Below are 21,347 nucleotides of genomic sequence, written 5' to 3'. Positions count from 1 at the left end.
TTTACATACCTCTTTTACTTGTTTCTTCAGCACTCGAGCGACGCTTTGGCGCTGGCTTCTACCAGACGCTTGCTCTTTGAACAATTTTCACACCATGCTCTTCCACATGCCTGCGGTTGAAGCTGATTTACGACATTTTACAAGCACACTTATCGGCAGTTGTGCAGAAAGAGAAAATTCACTTGATTTTTTTGGCGTTTTGACGGAGATGAAAAGTTATCGCGGTCCAAAGGATTACAAGAGCTTGCTTAAAGGCCTGCTGCTTGGTACCACACTGACCCTTAGCGAGACTATTTTGAATATACTAGCAGTGTTTTGTCACACATGAGCGTGTACCGTGGTGGTGTTTTACGGCGGGCAGTGGTCTTTACACGACGACTTCTCGGTAATGAAGGGTAAGCATGGTACAACGGCTGGTTTTGGTGTTTTTGGATCTGGTTTTCTTGGATGATACCCCGGGCATTTGTTGTGGGCGTTTCTGGAGAAACTTTGGAATTCTTTCCCATTTCTCACAAACTCGAATTTTTCTCTTGAGCCTCGCCGGTAGAAGCCTGCCGGCGATGTCAAGCTCTCTGGAGTGCTCTGGACACCCTATTCTAGGGCTGAATCCAGAACTCCCCGCAAGGTCTATCCATTGCTGAAACGCAATGGTGAAGCCCTAAAGCTTCAACCTCGACCATGCCCTTGGTCAGGTCAACTCGCCAAATATGTTCGAAGTCTTGTTCCCCCTCTGCTCCACCGCAATCCAACAGTTGCTGGCTGGAAAGAGATGGTATACAGACAACGACACAAACCACCAGTCCTGCCAGCAGGACTTAGGGTAGCAGATGCCAACTGGGATGGCGATAAAAGCCCATGACGCGAGATGGAAGTCGGCTGGATTTGCCGATGATTTTACAGTTCCTCATGCGGTGCATTCTCTATAATAATATACTACATGCTAAATCAATGTGACTGCGTAGGGACGTAGTGGTTCAGGGATATATGGACTCTTCAGGGATTGATTAGTCTTCTTACATAGTTTAGACGTTAGCATCGCATAGTAATTGACTTGTTTGTGGAGGAATAGAAGGACAAAGGGTTGTTGTGGTGGTTGGGCGTCATTCCCTGGTGTGATAATTTTGGTTCCCATCTGGAAACAGAGTTCGGGCCAGGCAATAACTTAACTTTATACATTTTGAGGGGTTACATCTTCATCCTATAGCGTTGTATACAATATCACTGCGACGGCCCAGCCAAATACCAGGAAGCCACTTGCATCAGCAGCTTTGGTGTTTGGAGCTGCACCGCTCGCTGTGTTATTTGCCAACAACGCCACCCTGCCCACCTCTGCTGCATGATCAATCGTACATACGACTTTGCATCTTCCGCGGCTCCGTCTACGGGCCACCTTGTGACGGCCTCCCGGCCCCGTCGCGGTCTGGCGGGTCAACGATCGCTTTCCCGCGCGTGTGGTATTGTACAGCATCTCGATCCACTGGATCTGCAGGCTCGCCTCGCCGCCCACCGTCATGTTGCCGCTCCACGAACCGCCGTCGCTCCACGCGTTCAGGTTGACGGCCGCGGGATCCCGCGGCACCTGGAAGGCGATGCTGGCGGCCTCGCGCCCGTCGACGTACCAGACGCTGCGTCTGGGCGTCCAGTCGAGGCGGTGGACGGCCCAGTCGGACCACGCGGCGCCCCCGGGCAGCGTCGCGTTGCGCGTCGCCCCGGCGATCTCGCCCCGGCCCGGCAGGTCCGACGGTTGGTTGGTGTACTGGACCACGGACGGCGGACCGCGCGTGAGGACCTCCATGTCGGACTCCTGCACCTTGGCCGGGTCGTCGGCGCCGCGGTACGTGAACATGGCGGTCACGGCGCCGGGCGCGCCGACGGTGCGCGCGCGCATCCGCAGCGAGAGGAACTGGTAGCCGGCCTCCGCCGTCTGAAACTCAGCGGCCGTCTGAAAGTCCCGGAGGCGTTTCGTGCGCATGGTGAGGAAAGTGGCGGCATCTTCTTTGCCGCCATAGCCGCCGTCGCTTCCACTGCTGCTACTGTTGGCCGCCTTTTCAATGTAGATGTTGCTTGCCGAGTTGATCATGTAGACGGTGGCGTCGTTGGACAGGCTGTTCTCGCTGCCCTTGCTCGCCGCGGCTTTGCGGTTGTCCCAGCTCTCGACCTCCCAAAAGCTGGTCCAGGCATCCGACCTGAAGTAGTCGCTGCTCGCCGGCGCCGAGGCGACCTTGCTCGCGTCCTCGACCACGTCTGGCACGCCAGCATGCTGCGACAGCTGCCGAAAGTCAAAGAAGGCGTGCTTGGCGTAGTAGTCGGGGTTCGTTCCGTTGGAGAGAAAACAGTCACAGCTGGTATCCTCGATAAGGTCAACTGCCGTTGACGCTGTGAAGAAGAATGGCGTGAACAACAGCGTGGCGGCTAACTGTCGAAAAGCCATAACAATGGGGAGGGGGGGTCTTGTGTAAGTAGACGAGAGTGCGAAAGACAGTTGGGACTCGCCGGTTGTGGTTTCCCTACGCCCAGGATTAAAATTATTGAAGATATATGGAGGTGCGAAGGTCGTTTCACTTCGAACTAGCATTCGAGGTCTCTCTCAGCCCGTACCACCTTGCCAGCTGCTTGTGAGGCCGCTGGCGAGGCGCAGCGCTGTGGTCTAGATCGTGCTGCTCCGAGATTTAGCGGCCACGCCGAGAGGTTGCACCCGACTCAGCGGTACGCCAGTGAACTGAAAGGCAGGGCAAGTAAGACAAGCGTGATGTGCTTAAAATTGTACTCTGTACGAACAGCTTGTTTTTCTTTCTTCTTCCTGGCTAGTTCCGTGGGGTGGCGCGTGCGTTTTGATGACAAGCTTCACCCCAAGGCAGTATTCGTTGGTGAATTGGCCGATCGGGACCATCGTCGTTGCCTGCTTACGCCATCTTGTTTGCTATCAAAGGACGATTTTTTGTCGAAGGGACGAATCATTGCGCATTGCCCAAAGAGTCAGCTCATTGTCTATTCCTCCGCTTCGTCGGTGAGGTATTCGTGCACAGAATGAGCACAATGTGGCCTATACGTGCTCAACATTCAAGCGCAGTAATAAATGGAACGAAAAGATTTAGCATGAATCCTAGTCATAACCGATTGTTGATTCAGCTATTTAGAAAAGATGAATCTCCGAGATGCTTACAATTGTGTTCATGTAGAGCAAGAGTTTCCACGTGATGTCCACTCACCGCCCGCCGAATTTGGCGACGATGAGCTATGACGATTATTTTGCCAACAGGCAGGCCATCCCTGCAAACCTGCAAGGCGCACCACCACGCCGCACTTCTTTGTTTTTGCGCCGCACAACATTGCACATGCAAACGGACGCTCCGAATTCAACGGAACCGCATATATAGCGTCTCTGTCTCCTCTCTATCAGGTGCCCAAGTGTCATAATGATGGCTGCTTACCCAGACGCTCACCATTGCAGATGATTACAGGGGCACAACAACACATCACACCAACTTCAACGACGACGTCCACGCTGAAACGTTTTCTCCCACCTGAGCGCATCACTACGACCATGGCGTCATCACCAGCTCCAGAATCTCAAGCCGAGGATTCGGATCTTGCTACACAGCAGCAGATCAACGCAGCACCTCGAGCACACGAAAGCGCATCCAGCGCGAAGCCAGACGACGACCCTCCTGTGGATGCAGCGGCAACAGCCCTTGGTGAAGAGCAGGATACAAAGGACCAGACGAAAGCAGAAGACCCAGCGACAGGAGCAGACCTCGAGGATGGCGAGGTAGAGGCAGACACCGCGCCGCCGCTCCCCAACGAGCCGACGCCCGGCGGGCCCCCACTACCGAGCGAGCCCGTCCCGGAGGACGACGGCTGGGACTGCCAGTTTGACAGTAACACGCAGGCGTGGTTCTTCCACAACCGCTTCACCGGCAAGACGCAGTGGGATAACCCCCGCGTGCCCACTACCGCGCCAGGTACCGCCGCGGCGCCGCCACCGGCGCACGAGAAACCCGCGGCGGGCGGCTACAACCCGGCTATCCACGGCGACTATGATCCCAACGCGTGGTATGCCAAGGGCGCGCAAGATGACGATGAGCAAGGAGCCGACGGGCCGGGAGGGCTCTCGGCGGCGGCGGCGGCGGCGGACCTGTACGCCGCGACGGCGACGTTCAACCGGTACAGCGGCGGGTTCCAGTCCGAGGACGCCGGACCCGGCCGGCACAGCGACGAGTCCAAGGCGCGGCGGCAGATGAACGCCTACTTTGACGCCGACGCCGCGTCGGCCGCGCACGACGGCCGCAGCCTCAAGGCCGAGCGCCAGAACAAGAAGCCCAGCAAGGCCGAGGTCAAGGCCTTCAAGGAGAAGCGGCGCGCGCGCAAGGAGGAGAAGCGCAGGGCGTGGCTGCGGGACTGAGCAGCACCCCCGAAGAAACACAAGCCTCCCCGATCTTCCCGCCCTTGCCCTGGTGGTGGCGGAGTGAGGAAGTGAGGGAGGTTGTACGATTTGCTACATGATGTCACGGTTTTGCCGGGGAGGGGGTGGGGGGTGTAAGAGGCTGTTATGCTGTCGCCTGTGTGCTGACTTCTGGGATAGATTTCTTGTGTTTTTTGGTTGTTTTTTTTTTCTTTGTTCTGGGGCGTTGCTGCTTTGGTCAAGGCTGGGGCATTCGCCATTTGCATTTTGAATATGTAGATCCGGCGCTGTTTCGAAACAGAAAAAGCCTCTGTATTATACAGACATCGGTATTACTTTATATACCCCATTCATGAATCCCATATAGAACCAAGTAGAAGGGTGGTCATGACCATGCAAAGCTTTTTGATTTTAGTCTAACCCTGGTATACAAAAAAAAAAACCACTCGACCACCCGACTGCTTCTGCTTCATTCACCGTCCTCTTGTTGGTCGTCGTCGTCGTCGTCGTCCATCTCGAGCTCCATGTTCAGATGCACGCTGGCATCGCTGTCATCGTCGTCGTCTTCGGCTTCTCCCTGTCCGGTCGGCAGCTGCGCAGCGGTCGGCGCGGCGGCCTTGGCCTTGGCCTTGGGCAGCTCCGCGGGCCTCCCGACCTCGAGACGCTTCGCGGGCGCCGCTTCGTCCGAGCCGTCGTGCTTGCGCTTGGGCGGCGACCCGGACGAGGCGGCGACGGCAGAGATTCCGTCGTCCGCGGCGCCGTTGCGTGCCGCGAATGGGTTCTCGTGAGGCGCGTCGGTGGCGCTCTTCTTGGGCAGTGACGCCAGCGAACCGAATTGTGACGGTTCCTCCCCTCTGGTGGTTGCCGCGGCGCCGGCATCATCGTCGCCATCTGCCATTTCCTCGTCCGCATCTGCGTCTTCCTCCGCTTCTTCATCGCCCTCTTGCTCTTCTACCACTTCTTGAAAGCTGGCAAACATGTCACTGGAGCCGTTGATGCCGCTGGTGCGCAGGTTGCTGCGTAAGATCTCGAGACCCTGGTCCTCGGGGTACTGTCGGCACAAATAAGGCAGGATGCTGGGATACAGTCGGCCGCGCTGATCCTTGTACGGGTTGAGAACGCTCGAAAGCATGGCGTCGCGATTGGCGGTGACAATGGCCGTCTTGTCGATGAGACCGCGCATTGTCGGCTTGAGATGGCCCGGGGTCAGGGACGATAGCATAGTCGCCAGGAGCCTCGAGGCAGCATCCTTATGGGCGGGCTCAAGCTCGAGGCTGTTGCTGGCGGCGTTGGCCTCTGGCTTGGCTAGGAAAAGATCGACGTTGGCAACGGCGACGCTGCCTCCATTCTTTTTGGCATCCTTGGCAGACGGTGCGGGTTTTTCTGCAGGCTTGAGCACGCCAGCGTCTTGCTGGAGGTCACGGCAGCACGCACCGAGGATGGGGTCGATCATGTCGACGGTAGTCTTGGGCATTGTCGATCCTGCAATGCGTAGAAGCTGGTTCAGGACTTGGTAGCCGATACTTCGAATGTGCGCAACGCTCATACCGGACTTGACAACCCGCACGAGATGGTCGAGAGACTCCGGCACGAGGGGTGTCATGTCGCGGTCGAGTCGGTAGGTCATGGTCAGTAGGAGAGACATGGCGGCAATGTGAAGGGTTGGGACAATGCTCCATAGTTCGTCCTTTTCATCTCGGCCAACTCCAGCATTCGTGTCCAGTGCCTGGTCCCAGGTTTGGGTCTTTGGTGATAGTCGGGCAATAACACATATACGGCAAATGGCATCCAAATAAGCACCGATAGGAATAGTGACGGCGGATTTGGTAGAGCAACGCAATGTCTCCTCCAAGTATGAGAATAGACCAGCCAGGCGGTCAGCTCCGGCCGCGACTCCAACCCATGAGGGAAGTTGCTCGGGACTAGAGTCATGACCGCCCTTGGGCTCGCCATCGGTCGACACCCGGGTTCTGTCGTAACCACTGGTAGGCTGCCATGATTCGTCAACTGCGCGCAACACCTGATCGGCCGTCTGGTGAAGATCGCGGAGTATCGTGTCGACCAACTTGCCCCATTCATCGCTGCCGCTAGACTTGGCAGCAACGTAGTGCATGGAAATGACGAGTCTTTGGGCGGCACGGGTCAAGCTAGCAGGTACATGGAGGGTGTCTGAGCAAGTGGGTGCAAGATACGGCCTCACGGCAGTACGAAGCTGGGAGCTGAGAGGACGGAGAGTAGCGGGATGGTGAGGAATCAAAGTGTGCAAGGCCGCACAGATGGTCTCGGATACGTGCGGCGGAGTTGAAGAATGAGCCTTGAGCAACTGGACACAAGCTGCACCAAAGGCCGGGATGGTGGGCGTGGCAATTTCTCGGATCAGGGTTTGGTAAGGCTGGATAAGAATGTAGATGCGAGTGATGACGACGATGGCAAGCTCTTTGGAGGCAACGGGATCTCCTTTCTGGTAGTAGTTGGTATTTGTACAATCCAAAAATCGAAATAGTCGAGAACAAAACTGGCAGGGCAGAGATTACGTACTTGTACAATGGAGAGGAGGCCATTGACCCAAGGTCCGGCAGTGCGAAGAATTTCCCATCCTCCAACGTCGACAATGGCTTTGATGAGAACTGCGGCGGCGAAACGACCCTCACGGCTGCGTCCTTCCAGCAGCGTCGTGATGCTCCTCTTGAGCTTGTGTACGAGGGCTGATGTTGAGGCGTCCTCCTTGGCCTTTGCATCATGCTGGGCGGAGAGCACATCCTTGCAGCGCAAAAGGTTGCGAGTGAGGGCAGGCAGCTGGTGAGACAGCAGGTCAGGCGGCGTGGTGGTGAGTTTGCGGCAGAGAACCCGCAGATCGGGAGGACATTGTGGCGCCATGGAAGTTTGACTGGGAAGTAGCTTGAATGATTGAGAGGAGTCTGCGCTGGGCTATGCTGGGCAACGAGCCTCCTTCTATCAGATTGCAAAAGCCACTTTGGTCCAAGTCGACAGCTCTGGCGGGAGGTGAGTGCGCCGCAATGGAGGGGTTGGTAATTTATGCCAAAGTAGAATTTCGGTGTGAATCTAGGGCAATAGAATATCCAATTGGATTATGGTATCAACGCCAAAGCGGACGAGATATAAGAGAGGTGCAGAATGAAGCTGGGAACATCGACGTTTGTCGGTGACGGTTGGCGATTTTTTTTTTTTTTTGAAGTCGAGGTTGGTCACTGATCCAGTAACGGTTAGCGGCCCACATGAGCTGCAAGCGCGCACACTGTACCGAAGGATAGTGGAGTTGCCAGAACAGTTACAGGGAGGTTCCAGAGCTGTCAATCCCGCTATATTTTTTTTTCTAGCAGCCATTTATGTGAAGAAGAAGCTTGGATACAAGTCAGTTGTTAGCATGGTTGGAAACGTATGCCAGATGTTGTAATATTTTACCAATTTGATTCTCAGAATTTTTCAAAGGGGGAGAAAAGAATGAATGAAAGAATGGCAGCAAAAAAAAAGAAAAAAAAAAAAAAGAACGGCAGAAAGGAAGCATAGTTACCAGTTTGCATTCCTGGGCAGAGCTCTGACGGAGATGGCCGAGGTGGGCAAGAAGCAATTCAGTAATTAAAGTAAAAACGGTCGATCTAGGGACTACAGCAAAAAGAGTCCGAGTAGAGAATGGGATTGTTTGCGATGGCCGTTTCATTTTGTCAAAGCGTTGCCAATCTCTACCACTCTTTCGAGAGAGAGTATCCGTATGATGTATCCGCAGAGAGAGTTGACGAGGCTGTGTGGGGTTCAAGGGACCATGGGGTGTATTGCAGCGCTGATTGGCTTGTTTTAGAGGACGCTTAGCAGCAGGAGATGCCCAGAAAAGGCTCAACAGTTGACCCCAGGTCCCCTAACAAAGTCACTCCCAGCGCTCTGTAGGTGCCAGGAAAACAGTCAACTGGCAGGGTGGGTAGCTAGCTACCCAGGTAGGTAGGCAGAGATGAGTCTGTCTTTATGACCATCTCTTTCAAAGAAGAAAAGAAAATATGCAGCATAAAAAAGAAACAAGCCATGTTGGACAGGAGAAAAAAAAAAGAAGAAAATAAGGACAAGCCAGCACACACACACACACACATGTCATATCCATCCCGCCTCTCTTCAGCGCCCTTTTCCGGGGCCGAGGCTCGCCCACTGTCACGGACTTGGCTGGCTGTCCTTTTTCTTATAGGTACCTCCAAGTAGCTAGCGCCTGCCTGCCTGCCTGCCTGCCTGCTTAGCCCTCAGGCCCCTGTCCCGCGCCGACCCCTCTACTCAAGTCCCCCCGGCGCTCCGCCTTGCAGATGCCATTCATTGCCTATTTACATGTACCAGTGAAATCGTTTCTGGGGTAATTTCGTCACCAGTATTTTTTTTTTGGTTTCCTTTTTTTTTTTCATCTTTCCCTGGCTACCGTTTCCTCCATACATCTTTTTTCTTTTACTCTATCCTCCTTCGCCATGTACTAACAAGGTTGCCAACCAATTGCTCTGTGCTCTTCTTGCCTGCGTTCATTGCCCGAGCAGCTGCCGACCCACCAGCCACCAAACCGCACTTCATATCGTCACCGAAAAGGCATCCCGCTCGACCTCTCCTCTCCTGACCCCGACCCCAGCACAGCAACCATAGGCTGCGTTGCGCTTTCCAGTCTATTGCGTCGGAGCCTCTGCGCAGACATGACGGTATCTTCCATCTTGCCATCTCCCAATTTCACACCACCACATTCCGCCAGCTAACAACCCTCCCTCTCCCTCGCCTAGGCCAAAGCCGCCAACTACATCGACCAGCTCGACAATGCCCGCTGTCGAGGCGACTGGGCTGCCGTGCCCGAGCTCGTCCGCAAAGTGCGCAAGCACGCTCCTCAGCGAGAATGTATGCTTCCATCCACCCCTCTCCAATCGCCTCTGCCACATCTTGCTAATGCTCTTCCACCTCTCCCAGGCCTCACCCTGACCGCCGAAACCGAATGTGCCATCTCCGGCGCCACCACCGGCGCCGAGCGCCCTTCCATAGCCGCCATCGTCGACAAGCTCAGCGTCGATACCACCATTCCCAAGCTGCAGGCTGCCATTGACGCCGAGACCGTCAGCAGGCAGGATGCCTTCCAGGCTCGCGTCTGCGTCGGCTGGATGTACTGGGTCGTCACCGAATACACTCTCGCTCTCGACCATCTCCCCAGCGGCCTCTCCGAAGCTACTCAGGACCCTCACGAGTCCCTGACCGAGTGGACCAGCGTCTGTGCCATGAAGTCTGCCTACCTCAGAGCCAATTGCCTCATGCGCGGCAACCAGCGCCGCGATGCCCTCGTCGCCTTCCAGTCTGGCCTGCCCTCTCTCGACCGCGTCTGGGGCGGCCAGCCCGTCCACTCCCAGCTCAAGTACTGGTCCGAGCTCTACCTGACCGAATACTGCTCCTTGACGAGTGAATCCATCCGTCAAGGAGACGCCACGTTCGACCAGCAAAACTCCATCGCTTGCTTCCGCGCCTGGGCTCGATACTGGGAGGCCATGTCCGCCCCCGTCACCGGCGGCTTCGGCTTCAAGGGCTCCGCCAACTCGGTTCCCCGCCGCTCCATATGGAACGAGTACTACCAGGGCCTCTCGAAACATCTTCTCAACGACGACGCCTTCCCTCCCGCCAACCTGGGTAACGTCCCCGCTGACACGCCAGCTCGCACCCAGCTGCGCATGGAGCTGAAGCGCGTCGAGGCTTCTTACGAGAAACTTCTCCTCTCCGAAACCAGCTTCCCCAGAGCTGACGAGCATCGTTCCGAGGTTGAAAGCTTCGTCAAGCAAGTCATGGACAATTGGGCCATCCTTTGCGGACGCGGTTGGAGCGACAAGGACCTCGGCCACGGTGGCCGCAGAGCCATCAGCCGTGGCGTCCTCAAAACATTGTACAGCGCTGCCACCAAGACCTACCACTCCACCCTCATTCTCCGATCGCTGTTCAGCGTGCACGTTGCCGTCGCCGAGTTTGATCTCGCGTTCAAGGCACTCGACTCCTACCTCGAAATCGTCAGCAAGGGCAAGGCCCGAATCGCCAAAACCGGCATCCCCGAGCCCAGCTTGGATAGCGACGCCACCGTTTTGGAAACCATGGCTCAGGCCATCATGACTCTTTGCCTTTACGGCCATCACAAGTCTGCAGAAAAGTCTCGCCGACTTGGCGCCGAGCTTGAAGACTGGCTTGCCAGACTACCCCAGAACCAGCCCGGGACCGACGCCAGCAGCTACGTCCCGCCCCGCGTCATTGCGCTCGCTTGGCAGGCCATCGGCCTCTCGCACGCCCATTGGTCTCGCTCAACCTACGAAGCAGCCTCCCGCACCGAGATCCAGTCAAAGGCTATCCGGTGCCTGCGCAAGTCGCTTTCCTCCGAGTATGGCAGGTCAAAAGATACGCGCAGCATCTTTGCTCTCGGCCTTCTCCTTGCTGAACGCAAAGAACTCTCCTCGGCCGTCGAAATCATCCGAGCCACGCTCATGTCCACGAAACGGGATGAAAGCAGCGTCAACGATGAGCTCTACAGCGGCCCCTACTGGCAAGAGAGGTCCCTCATTCCCATGTGGCATCTCCTAGCCCTGTTACTCAGTGCTCGCCAAGACTACGCCATGGCTAGTAGAGCCTGCGACGGTGCAGTCGAACAATTCAAGGACCCTTCCATACTCTTTGGAAAGACGGAAAGCTTCAAGAGTGAGCATCTCAACGACGCCGAGGTAAAGAGCATCTCAACAGAGACTCAGGGTGGTTTGGTAGATGAAATGGATGATTTCGAAAAGGAAGAGCTTCTCCAAGTCAAAATGACCCAGTTGGCTCTCATTGAGCTGCAGGATGGGCCTAATGCTGCGGTCAACGCCAGCTACGAGCTTCTCTCACTGTTTACTCGTTTATTCGGCAATGTTGCAGCCCCGCCACCTGCGCACTCACAGTCTGACTCCAAGCCCGCTTCCGGCCGCAGCAGTCTGCGTGGCAGCATATTTGTTCCCAAGGATAAATCGCGGGCTCTGTCACGACAGTCGGACGAGGCTCCGAACGACAGAGGAACTGCCCTCCCTGTTCGGCCTCCTACCTCTCAAACAGTGGCACCCTCCATCCAAGTTACGGAAGAAACTCCACGACCACCGACGTCACGCCGCGCAAGCAATGGCCCCGGAGATGCTCCTCGACGCAACAGTCTCAAGAAGAGAAATCGTAGCCAGAGCAGAGGGCAGACGACCACCAATGGCACCCAACCCCATCAGAGCAATCACATTGACGGTGAGCCCTTCTTTACGCCCAACTCTGACGGCGCCCAACCCGACACGCCCAAAGGACCCCCTGTCGCCATGTCTACTTCGTTCCTCACTCGCGAAAAGACGGTTTCTTCAATCACCTCGCGTGGCTCAATCATGTCCAAGGGCACCGAGTATTCGGAGCTCTCCCTGGAACTGACACATGTACCATCACAACTGCTGCCGCTGGTGCACTTTTCCAAAGAGAAGGAAAGATCAAGACGAACAGCAGTTTTGGTCAAGGTCTGGATAATGATTGCCGGTTTCTACCGCCGCGCGAACATGCTGGACGAGAGCAAAGCTGCCGTTGCGGAAGCGCAGAAGCTAGTTCAAGGCCTGGAAACTGAGGCCACTCGCGATCCTTCAGTCAGTGGCGCCGCCAAGACTACCATCTGGGCCGAAAAGAAGAGCGTCGAGGCTCTTTGGGCAGATATTTCCTCAGAGGTATGTTTCACAATGCGCCTGTCCGTTTTGCTTATCTTGCCTTTTCTTTTTTCCCTCTCACCCGATTTTGTACTTTACTGACATTCAATAGTTTGGTTTGCTTTCTCTTGCCAGAGGCAAGCCCTTTGAGGCCAGGGCCGAATTCGAAAACGCTCTGACGCATTGTCCGGACCACCCCGGGGCAACCATTGGCCTGTCCAACATTCTTCTTGACCTCTACAGCGAGCTGCTGCTACCCGAGCCTGCCATCCCTGCACTGGCCAACGGCGAGGTCGCCTCCGACCCAGCCAGCCTTGCGCTCCACGAGCACGCTCGCAAAGCCGCCTCGGCTGCCGCGGGCACCCTGCCGTTTCTCGCTCTCGGCCTGGGGCCGTCGTCGGCCGCCTTGGAAGATGAGCCGGTTCAGGCTTCGGGCGCAAACCCGGCCGCCGTCCCCAACCGCGCCAAGGACAGCGGCGACAGCCTCCCCGCACCCTACAAGACGACCAGCCTGCCGCTGTCCGACCGCCTGGCCGCCCGCGACCGCGCCTACACGCTGCTCTCGGGCCTCACGCGGCTCGGCACGGCATGGGACTCGTCGGAGGCGTGGTTTGCGCTCGCGCGCGCCTACGAAGAGAGTGGCCAGGCCGACAAGGCCAAGGAGGTGCTCTGGTGGTGCGTGGAGCTGGAAGAGTCGAGCGGCGTGCGAAGCTGGCGCAACATTGCTGCCGACGGTTATATTGTTTAAGTTCTTTTTTTTTTTTTTGCCGGTGTGTTCGCTCACCTATTGCTGTCTTCTCCCTTGATTCCGTCGTCCTCTGCGTTGTTGCGTCCAGCTTCTCTCTATTCCGCCTTTTTTTCTTTCCCTAGGTGGGGGGTTGTTGAGCCACGGGATAAATGGTGGCTGTCCCAACACCAGTTCTGGCCATGCTGATCCTGTACATTTTCTTTTTTTGCCTACTTGCCGGGTTTGTTTTCCCTCATGATTATTATTAGTCGTGGAAAGCATCATCAAGAAAAAAATATAACTTAGTAGTAGTAATTGGCTAGCTAGCCTTGTCTCAATTTGCATCTTTATTCTTTCTTGGCCGGGGGGGGAGGTCCGTCACTGGCAAATCGCAGCGACACACCAAAGAGAAAAAGACAATTAGAGTTTTTTTTTTCAATTTTATCCAATACAAATCCCCATCTCGGATGACATTACTCTTCAACTTAAACTGTCATGTATCTCTACAAAAGACCTTGCTACGGTGATAATGCATCGATGTCTTGGCTGCTTTAGTCTACAGCACTGCAGGGACAAGTCACAATCAGCACAGTGGCATCTTTTTGTTGATTTTTTTTTTTTTGTTTTTTGTTTTTTTTTTTAGTTAGAGTCAACTCAAGTTATAGACAGTAGTACTAGACCAAAAAGCTGCAATTTTGTTCCAAGTGAAGGTAAAACGAGGAAAAGGCCTCGCAACACAGCGCTGGTGATCAAATGATCAAAGGTGGTGATACAAGGGGAAAAGAAAGTATCCAGTCCCTAAAAGAGAAAAGAAAAACCAACGCTGCCACAGATCGTAATAATAATACAGGGTATCCGGGTATCAGTAAAGAGAAACAACACAAAACCGTCATAAAGAGTGTGAAAATGAGCCGAAAAAAGGCAACAAGATAAAAAACAGGTAAAGATTTTCCCGAGGTTGAAAGAGACACCATCCCAAACTTTACTCCGACAACCATCATATGGTTTCAACAAAGCAGACTGCTTTTCCCATGGTTCAATGCCCACACAGGGCAAAGGCTGAGGTGGTTTGGCTCCTTGTTCACTTGTGCGCGAGCAAATTTGGGAGGTAGTCAGCGTTGCCGTTCTCCAAGAAGTGGACAATGCCGCCAAGCCCTTCCTTTGCGACACTCGCGCGGAAAGTCCTGAATTCTTGGGCGTCGTGGTTAGTATCGTTGGTTGCGGATGCGTCCACGTCAGGGCAGGGGTTAGACCCGGCCTGGTCCAGCTTTTCGCGTGCAGCTGCAGGTTCAGGCGAGGAGCTCGCAGTGCTAGAGGGGGCCATTGACGGAGAGGAAGCAAGAGGAGTAGTGGGATAAGAGCTCATCTCGACGTCTTCGGCAACAATCAACTCGATAGCAGGGTCAATGTTAATAGCAGAGGCTGGTTCGGGGCGGTCCGCAGCGGTATCATCACGCGAGGAGCCCGCAGCACCAGAGGGGCCCGCTGGTAGAAAGGACTTAGAAATGGGGCCGAGATCAGAGCCGAAGTTGACGGCTTCGGCAGCAATCTGTTCGGTGGCAGGGCCAATGTAGACATCAGAGGCTGCTGGGTCTGGGTGAAACGCAGCAGCAGTCTCAGGCGAGGAGCTCGCAGCACCAGATAGGCCCACTGGTGGAAAGGACTTGAGAGCGGGAACGGCATGAGAGCCGAGATCAAAGTCTCCGGCAGCGACCAGCTCGGTAGCAGGGTCAGTGCTGATAATGGCAGAGGCTGGTGGTTCTTGGTGAGACGCAGCCTCAGAGTTGGCCTTGGCGTAGCGGTTCTTGAACTCGCGCTTCTGGGCCGCTCGCAGCTCCTTGCCGAGATGGCAGCTTCGCGCGGCAAGCTCGGAGAGAATCTTTATTTTCTCCGACGAAGGCAGCATACGCTGGTCAATGGCCTTGCCTTGTTGCGACAGGGCGTCCATGTCCCGCTTGATCTCCTTGGTTGAGCGCTTTCGGGATTGCTGTTGGCGGTCCCACTCCATCGGACAAGGGCCCGCGTTGGAGACGGGCTGACCCTGGGGCAGATAGCAGGCGTATGGGGGTGGCGCAGTGCTCATTGGCTGCTGAACGTTGGCATTTGGCATGGTCATGGTCAAGTTCAAGTTGACCAGGCCTGCGTTTGGCATGGTCATGTTGAGCATGTTCGTGTTGTACATGTTCATGTTGGGAATGTTCATGTTGGGCATTCCCATGTTGGACAGATCTCCATCTGGCATGGTAATGTTCATGTTCATGCATGGCATATTCGTGTTCACGCATGGCATGTTCATGTTCATGTCCATGTCCAAACACATATTCATGTTCATGATCTTGTCCGTGTCCATGTCTGGAGTTCCAATGTTCATGTTGATGTTTTCTGGTGTGCCAGTGTTCATGTTAATGTTGTCTGGTGTATCAATGTTGATGTTGATGTTGTCTGTCATGTCAATGTTGACGTTGATAATGTCTGGTGTGTCAATGTTCATGCTGATTTTGTCGGGTGTGCCAGTGTTGCCAGGTGTGCTAGTGTTGTCTGGTGTATCGATGTCCACGTTTTGTCTGTTGCAAGCTTAGTGCGTCAATTGGCTGTGAAGTTTCGGTTGGAAAGAAAGGGAGGGAAGGAAAAGTCGAAAAGGACGGGGAAGACGCGGCCTTAATATACTGCTCTGGCAGTATGGTGAAGTCGATTTTTCCTTTAGACTTTGCACACGAAAAGCTTCTTCGATTAAATATTCTCACGAAAAAAGTAATTTCCCAGGAGCGTTAAGAATGACGGAAAGTGGCAGCGGGGAAGGAGGAGGGCTTGCCGTGGAATCGGTCTCGACTGACCTTCCTCATGTCTCTCAGTGTACATTTGCGGCGCAAATGTTCCAAACAATACGTCGAATCTTTTAAAGAGAAATCTTTTTTTAGAAATACGGGAAAACTGGGGAGAAAATGTGCTTGCCGCCAAAATGGCGGCCGATTTGCTGCCGGATTGACGTTGGTTTACCTCGTAGCCGGCACGGGCAACCCGAGCTCCTTGGTAACTCTTCTACTCCAGCTTTTTGACTATTTATATACATACCGGGTATCTTTCTGAACTACACGTATTTTTGAACTACACGTAGAGTTTTCGTTATTTCGCGTTCCTATATTCGCCGAAAAGCTGGGCCCTATACCCTCATTTTTTGCTTCGTGGCTGGCAAGAGGCCGAAAGCCAAAGGTCTCAGAAGCCGAAATCCTGCATTGGAACATGATTTGTACCTCAACACGTAAAGATATCGGTACAGTACCAATATGTGACATCATGTTGTGTGTATTTTCTTTCATGTGGATAGCATTACGCAGAGATGGAAAGAGACCTTGAATGCCACTCAATGGTCCGCAGCATTCGATCGAGTCATCAAGCCACCAAAATAATTTTCTGGGGAGTTTCAATCGCCTTCTAGATGCACAAAGATCACAATTCATGGATCATACATTCTAGATAACAAGATTTATCTAGTGAAGCTGATTGAAGGATATCATACAAAGCAGGCTCTCTGATGGCCGCAAGAGTATCCTTGACTTATATCACAGTGGATTATGAATATTTATCCCAGCAGTCAGAATTTTTCAATGCGGTTCTTCTTTGCCAAAAACGGAAAAAATTGATTGTGGTCTTCTCCCAATCCAAGGTATAGCAAGTTTTGGGGGGAAAAGAGAAGGAAAGTAAATTTCAGTTCCATCGACGGAGGTTGGAAACTTGGAGCCGGGGCAGGAGCAATCGGAGCATTTTATGGAGCTTGATTTTCTATTCTGCGCCTGATTGGTCCTGAAGCTCATCGGTTCCTGGCGGGTAAAAGTGGATCATATCAAACATATATTCTCCAAGTGAAATCTGGGCAACCATTCACATCGAACTCAATGAGCTCCGAACACGCAGGCAATCAGCCATTGAACGGGCTAGCAATGTGGTCAGAGACAGTAAGAGGGAGAAGAGACAAAAAGATGTGCAATGTGTAGCTCGAGGTGGCGTCGAGGCTTGCCAGCTAGGGAGTCGGCTTTTTTCGGGACGTCAAGCCTCTGACTGATTGTGGAAAAATAAAAAATAAAAAAAAAGTGCCTCCACCTTTTGCTATGTTGACTCGCTTCTTTTTCATGAGTCAGAAGCTGGAAAAGGCTATTGCAGCTCATGGATCATCTTTCATGGCCGCAAGGCAATGGCCACACAGAACTGTAAGCAAGTCCACAGAACCTGTCCGGGCGGGAGGGCCAGCAGCGCAGAATTCTGATCAGCCTTCACTTCAAGATGAGATCTCATGACGTCAGTAATTACTGTGCGTCCTCCAAATATTACAGAATGTCTGAACAAGTCTTTTGGATCGAGCAAGTATCTCAAAGCGTGTCAAGAGGATGAAGAGCATGTCCGCAAGAGTCATTGGTTTACATAAATTTTCTCTCTGGGGTATTGTTTTTATGTCTTTGAATTGTCTATGTTCATCTTTAGTCCTTTCCGCAACTCCAGTGATTAATCTCATGTAACAAAAAATATTTTCCATTCCCAGACGATATCCATCAGTCACATGCCAGAGGTGGTGCTTTTTTTTTCTTTTTTTCAGAATAAATTGTTGCCGGAGTTTCCCGCGAGATGGGTGTATGTGGGTACTCTGGTGTCATAGGTTCCGAACTGTAGACAGCACTATTCATTGGCGGCTCTTGAGTAGCCCTTGAAGATAGGAAGGAAATTGCTTCTTGTCAGTCGACGTAGTAAGTGACCGCAAAAATTCGTTGCCGTCAATGCCCAGACTTGGGAAGACTCCATTCTGTAGGTTCTGGATGAAAGCGTCGCCAGTCTTGGTGTAGATGAGTTGCTCTAGGCTGGCAATCTCCACGAGAATCTGCCTGGTCTGCGCGTCTTGCCCAGGGCGGAAATTGGGATTGCGCAGTACCTCCCAGCATGCGTTGTGGAAACGATCAATCATGAACTGATCAAATCCGGGGATGGCAGGGTTGGCGGACCCGGTTGGGGCAGTCGGGTTTTGCGAAATGGTAGCCACGTCAGGCCCACCCCACACAGATGAGATGCGTAGTAAAATGGTGAATGCGAGCCGAGATGGTCCCAAATTGCCTTCGAGAGTCTTTCCTAGCTCAATTACAGAGGAAATCAGTGACTCAAAGTATCCTTGATTGGCCTCGCTGATCAAAACACCCTCAAGTCCATTGTTGAGAATGATCTGAATGAAGGAGAGATACTCGCGTCGAAGTTCTGCGAGCTGGATCTCGTCGTCTGTTCCGTGGATCGGCTCTGTCAGACCAGCAAAGATTCTCTGAAGTAGCGGAGTCAGCAGCATGTTTAGGACATCGTAAATTTCGGTTTTGAAACCAAAAACAACCTGGTCCAGCAGACGCAAGAACATTGCCATTTCGTCCTTGGACGAGCTCTGCGACAGCAATCCATCGATCCACTGCGGGAGCTGGGGGAGAACGGCAGCACCCAGAACACCTAGAAGCTTGGAGAATGCCGAACGGCATGCAGTTCTAATCTCGCCGGATGAATTGAGTTGGCTCAGTGCGATGAGGATGGCCTCTGCGGCCCTTGAAAACTCGGCGGCCACCAATTTGTCCGGAGGTGTGTGCTCTTTGTTTGTTGACCCCGGCGTCCAATCAGAGAAGCCATGTGCTAGCGTGCCCAAAGCCATGACAATGTGGTGAACTTGAAGATTAGCCTGGGCATCGCCAGACTTTGCACGAGGCAAGTGCACTTCCAAATCTTGGAAAAGAGGTTCCAGCACTGATCGTACGTAGAGTGCCTGTTTATCAACAGGGGTGCTGGACGTAGACGAAATACACCCTATGGCTTCGAAGAGATACAGTTGGCTGGTAAAGAGGGCATCGGCAGAGTGGTCAGACTCGTCCGATGACATGTCATCGTCAGCATCTTCGCCCGGAACCTCGGCCTTAATCGGTAGCAGGTCTCCAATAGACTGAATGACTGTTTCGGCAACGTTTCCAACCCGCCCTCGAAGCTGCTTGATAAATCGGTGAAACAGATACCATGAGCGAGTCTTGAGGCGTACGTGTTCGTGGTGCACTAAACGAACAAAGTTCTCCAGCACTTGTGGGATGTACTGTGTGTTGGTATCAAATACAGCGCTGTATCGGACGCAGATCTCCATGTACTGAAGTAAGATGGCGGGGTGCGAGAAGCTGGCAATGCCTATGCGGTGTTAGTATCTTGATGGGGGTTGTGGTCTCGTGATGAGACATACCAGACTCGACCATTTTTGTGACCATGACTACCAGACGCTCCGAGGCCTCGCTGGAGGGCTGGTTCTTGGTACCAGGGCCGTGATTTGGCAATGCAAGTTCTCCAAAGAGGTACATCTCGTGAAGAGCAAGATCCAGATCTCTCCAGTCCACATCTGACCCTCTTTGATCGAGAGTCTGGAAGGTCGTGGCAACCAGGTTGCTCAGCATATCCATGTAGAGAGGCTGATTGATGGCGGCAATTGTCTTTTGTAAGTTCTGGAGTTTCTTTCGCAGTTCTTGAAACTCGGCCTCGTCTGTCTGCTCGTCTTCGTTTCCCCAAGATGAGGTTTCATCGTATCGCATCTTACGGATAATGGCGTCGAGGATAGGAGCAAGCATGCTGTTGTACTCCTCGGGGAGTTGTCCGAGCTTGCGAAGGAAGGTGAGGAGGTCGGTGAGAGCCGGGATAACAGTCGAGCAGACCTCGTCATACTCGTCGGAGAAGAAGCGGAGTAGCAGTGGGAGGAAGTCGTTGAGATGCTGTTTAGCGCGAGGTCGAGCATCGTCGGTCATTTGGGGGTCGTCGAGCGCCCTGATGATGTCGGAGACTACACTGTTGACGAGCTTGGCTACGACTTCGGCGAGATCCGTATCATACTGGTGTGTCCCGCGGTATTCGCTCAGGAGGGGCATGGAAACAAGCTGGCTGACGATACTCTGGAGACCTAGGAAGGAAATCATCTCCATCTTGTCGGTAGAGCGCATCTTCTTGCCGCAAATTTCGGTGAGGGTCTCGATGGCGACATCACGGACCTTGTCACTTCGTCCCTCGTTCTTGTTCCGGCCAACGACGGGTAGAATGAGACTAAGCATATCTTGGCTGATGATGAGGGAAATATCCATCCAGCTAGCCCACTTGCCTATGACTCTGAGGACCATTTCGACGATGGCGTCATTGTCACTGTAGCGAGCGAGGAGCTGCTTCCATGACTCGGCCACGCGATGCATGTCCTGTGCTCTCAGCTGGTCCTTGAGCTCTGTGTTGCGCTTGGACTCGTTGCTCTGACGTGAAAGGAGCATGTCGGCAATCTCGTCGTGGATCGAGGACAAGATGCGGAGGTAGAAGAGCGTACCGTTGACGTTGGTGACGTTGTTGGCGACGCCGGTGAGGGCCAGGAAATCCTCGAGGAAGGACTGCCACCCATTCTGATAGAGAAAGACAAACAAGTACGTCAGTGTTTGCGTGAGCTTATTCTGGATGTGAGGCTGATCGGGTTCGTTCTGGGCATCGGGGCCATACGTATGGCGAACATATTCAAGCAGGGTCTGCTTGAGGTAGCTGAGGCTGTCGGGGTCGAGGCCATGGTTGTAGACGGCATAGTTGATGATCTCGAGGCAGGTCATGCGGGCAAGATCGGAGGCCCTGGGTGAGGTCCGAACGTAGAGGTTGGTACAGGCCTGCCATGCCTGCGGGTCGGACCGCACCTGGCCTAGATACTGAAGAGCTTCCCCTTGTAGAGACTGGTCGGACCTAGGGTTCGACAAGATATCGACAACACTTTCGATCTGCGTTGCGGCAGCGTGTCAGCTGCAGCCGGTGAGAAGCAAATGTGCGTTCCTTGCAACGGGCGCCCGCGGCAATGACGCAGCAGATACCGGCCACCCATGGCGGGGCACGAGGGGAAAACTGTGTTTTTTCGGGCGTCATACCTGAGCCTCCATGGCTTTTTTAAAAAAAAAAAGAGGGGGTGAAAAAATAATGTTGTGCGCAGTTCAGATGTGCGTCTTTCTTAATTGTCCTGGTGCTATACTTTTGACAAAGACTGGTGAAGAAAAAAAACTTTTCGCGGAGGGCTGCTATAACTCTGGCAGCGTTGGGCATACAGCATACAACATGGTAGACAGGTGGCGGGTTTCGAAATTGGGGGAGGGGGACGACTACCGCGGATACATGCCTGGAAGGACGTGGAGGGGCGGAAGCAGGGCGCCTGGCCAGGCAGAGGCAAAAGATTCGAAGCAGTACTACAGCAGTGAGGAAGTGAATATGACCGTGAGGAGGGGTCGGTCGGCCGGGTCGATTGGGAAGTCGGTGTATTTGGCGATGTGAGAACGGTGTGCGTCCATTTTCTCAAAAGTCGGTGCCAGTCTCGTGCCATTGTGGGGGTTGCCGTCGAAGATGCTGGCTGTGTGGCTGGTGAGCGTCTGCCTGAAGCTTCTGTGGTGGCTGTTAGCTATCAGCTTGTGGCGGTGCTGGACGCTTGTCACTGTGCGTCGTGGACCTACACTGTCTTGCGTTTGCGATACAT

At 53.8% G+C, this 21,347-nt stretch overlaps 7 protein-coding genes across 7 annotated transcripts; 2 read left to right on the top strand and 5 right to left on the bottom strand.

The window, feature by feature from the left end:
- Window positions 1-1,198: 1,198 nt before the first annotated feature.
- Window positions 1,199-2,431, bottom strand: V2A60_002850 (concanavalin A-like lectin/glucanase domain-containing protein; the record flags this gene model as incomplete). Its single annotated transcript, XM_083254195.1, has 1 exon — window positions 1,199-2,431. The coding sequence occupies one exon, from the start codon at window positions 2,429-2,431 to the stop codon at window positions 1,199-1,201; it is 1,233 nt and encodes a 410-aa protein (XP_083110321.1).
- Window positions 2,432-3,544: 1,113 nt separating this feature from the next.
- On the top strand, window positions 3,545-4,402 carry V2A60_002849 (WW domain-containing protein; the record flags this gene model as incomplete). Its single annotated transcript, XM_083254194.1, has 1 exon — window positions 3,545-4,402. The coding sequence occupies one exon, from the start codon at window positions 3,545-3,547 to the stop codon at window positions 4,400-4,402; it is 858 nt and encodes a 285-aa protein (XP_083110320.1).
- Window positions 4,403-4,871: 469 nt separating this feature from the next.
- On the bottom strand, window positions 4,872-7,279 carry V2A60_002848 (rRNA processing/ribosome biogenesis-domain-containing protein; the record flags this gene model as incomplete). The annotated part of the gene is made up of 2 exons (XM_083254193.1): window positions 4,872-6,863; window positions 6,941-7,279. The coding sequence occupies 2 exons, from the start codon at window positions 7,277-7,279 to the stop codon at window positions 4,872-4,874; spliced, it is 2,331 nt and encodes a 776-aa protein (XP_083110319.1).
- A 1,799-nt stretch (window positions 7,280-9,078) lies between these two features.
- V2A60_002847 (uncharacterized protein) lies at window positions 9,079-12,844 on the top strand (the record flags this gene model as incomplete). The annotated part of the gene is made up of 4 exons (XM_083254192.1): window positions 9,079-9,084; window positions 9,163-9,274; window positions 9,344-12,117; window positions 12,209-12,844. 4 exons carry the CDS (start codon window positions 9,079-9,081, stop codon window positions 12,842-12,844), a joined length of 3,528 nt encoding a protein of 1,175 aa, XP_083110318.1.
- A 1,060-nt stretch (window positions 12,845-13,904) lies between these two features.
- Window positions 13,905-15,314, bottom strand: V2A60_002846 (uncharacterized protein; the record flags this gene model as incomplete). Its single annotated transcript, XM_083254191.1, has 1 exon — window positions 13,905-15,314. One exon carries the CDS (start codon window positions 15,312-15,314, stop codon window positions 13,905-13,907), a length of 1,410 nt encoding a protein of 469 aa, XP_083110317.1.
- A 2,181-nt stretch (window positions 15,315-17,495) lies between these two features.
- On the bottom strand, window positions 17,496-20,763 carry V2A60_002845 (Ran GTPase-binding protein LOS1; the record flags this gene model as incomplete). The annotated part of the gene is made up of 3 exons (XM_083254190.1): window positions 17,496-19,009; window positions 19,062-20,607; window positions 20,752-20,763. The coding sequence occupies 3 exons, from the start codon at window positions 20,761-20,763 to the stop codon at window positions 17,496-17,498; spliced, it is 3,072 nt and encodes a 1,023-aa protein (XP_083110316.1).
- A 300-nt stretch (window positions 20,764-21,063) lies between these two features.
- V2A60_002844 (uncharacterized protein) lies at window positions 21,064-21,347 on the bottom strand (the record flags this gene model as incomplete). Its single annotated transcript, XM_083254189.1, has 2 exons — window positions 21,064-21,256; window positions 21,325-21,347. The coding sequence occupies 2 exons, from the start codon at window positions 21,345-21,347 to the stop codon at window positions 21,064-21,066; spliced, it is 216 nt and encodes a 71-aa protein (XP_083110315.1).

The sequence above is a fragment of the Cordyceps javanica genome, chromosome 2 (assembly GCF_051103115.1).
Source record: "Cordyceps javanica chromosome 2, complete sequence".
In the NCBI taxonomy this organism is placed as follows: Eukaryota; Fungi; Ascomycota; class Sordariomycetes; order Hypocreales; family Cordycipitaceae; genus Cordyceps; species Cordyceps javanica.
This window is presented reverse-complemented; position numbering and strand designations above follow the sequence as displayed.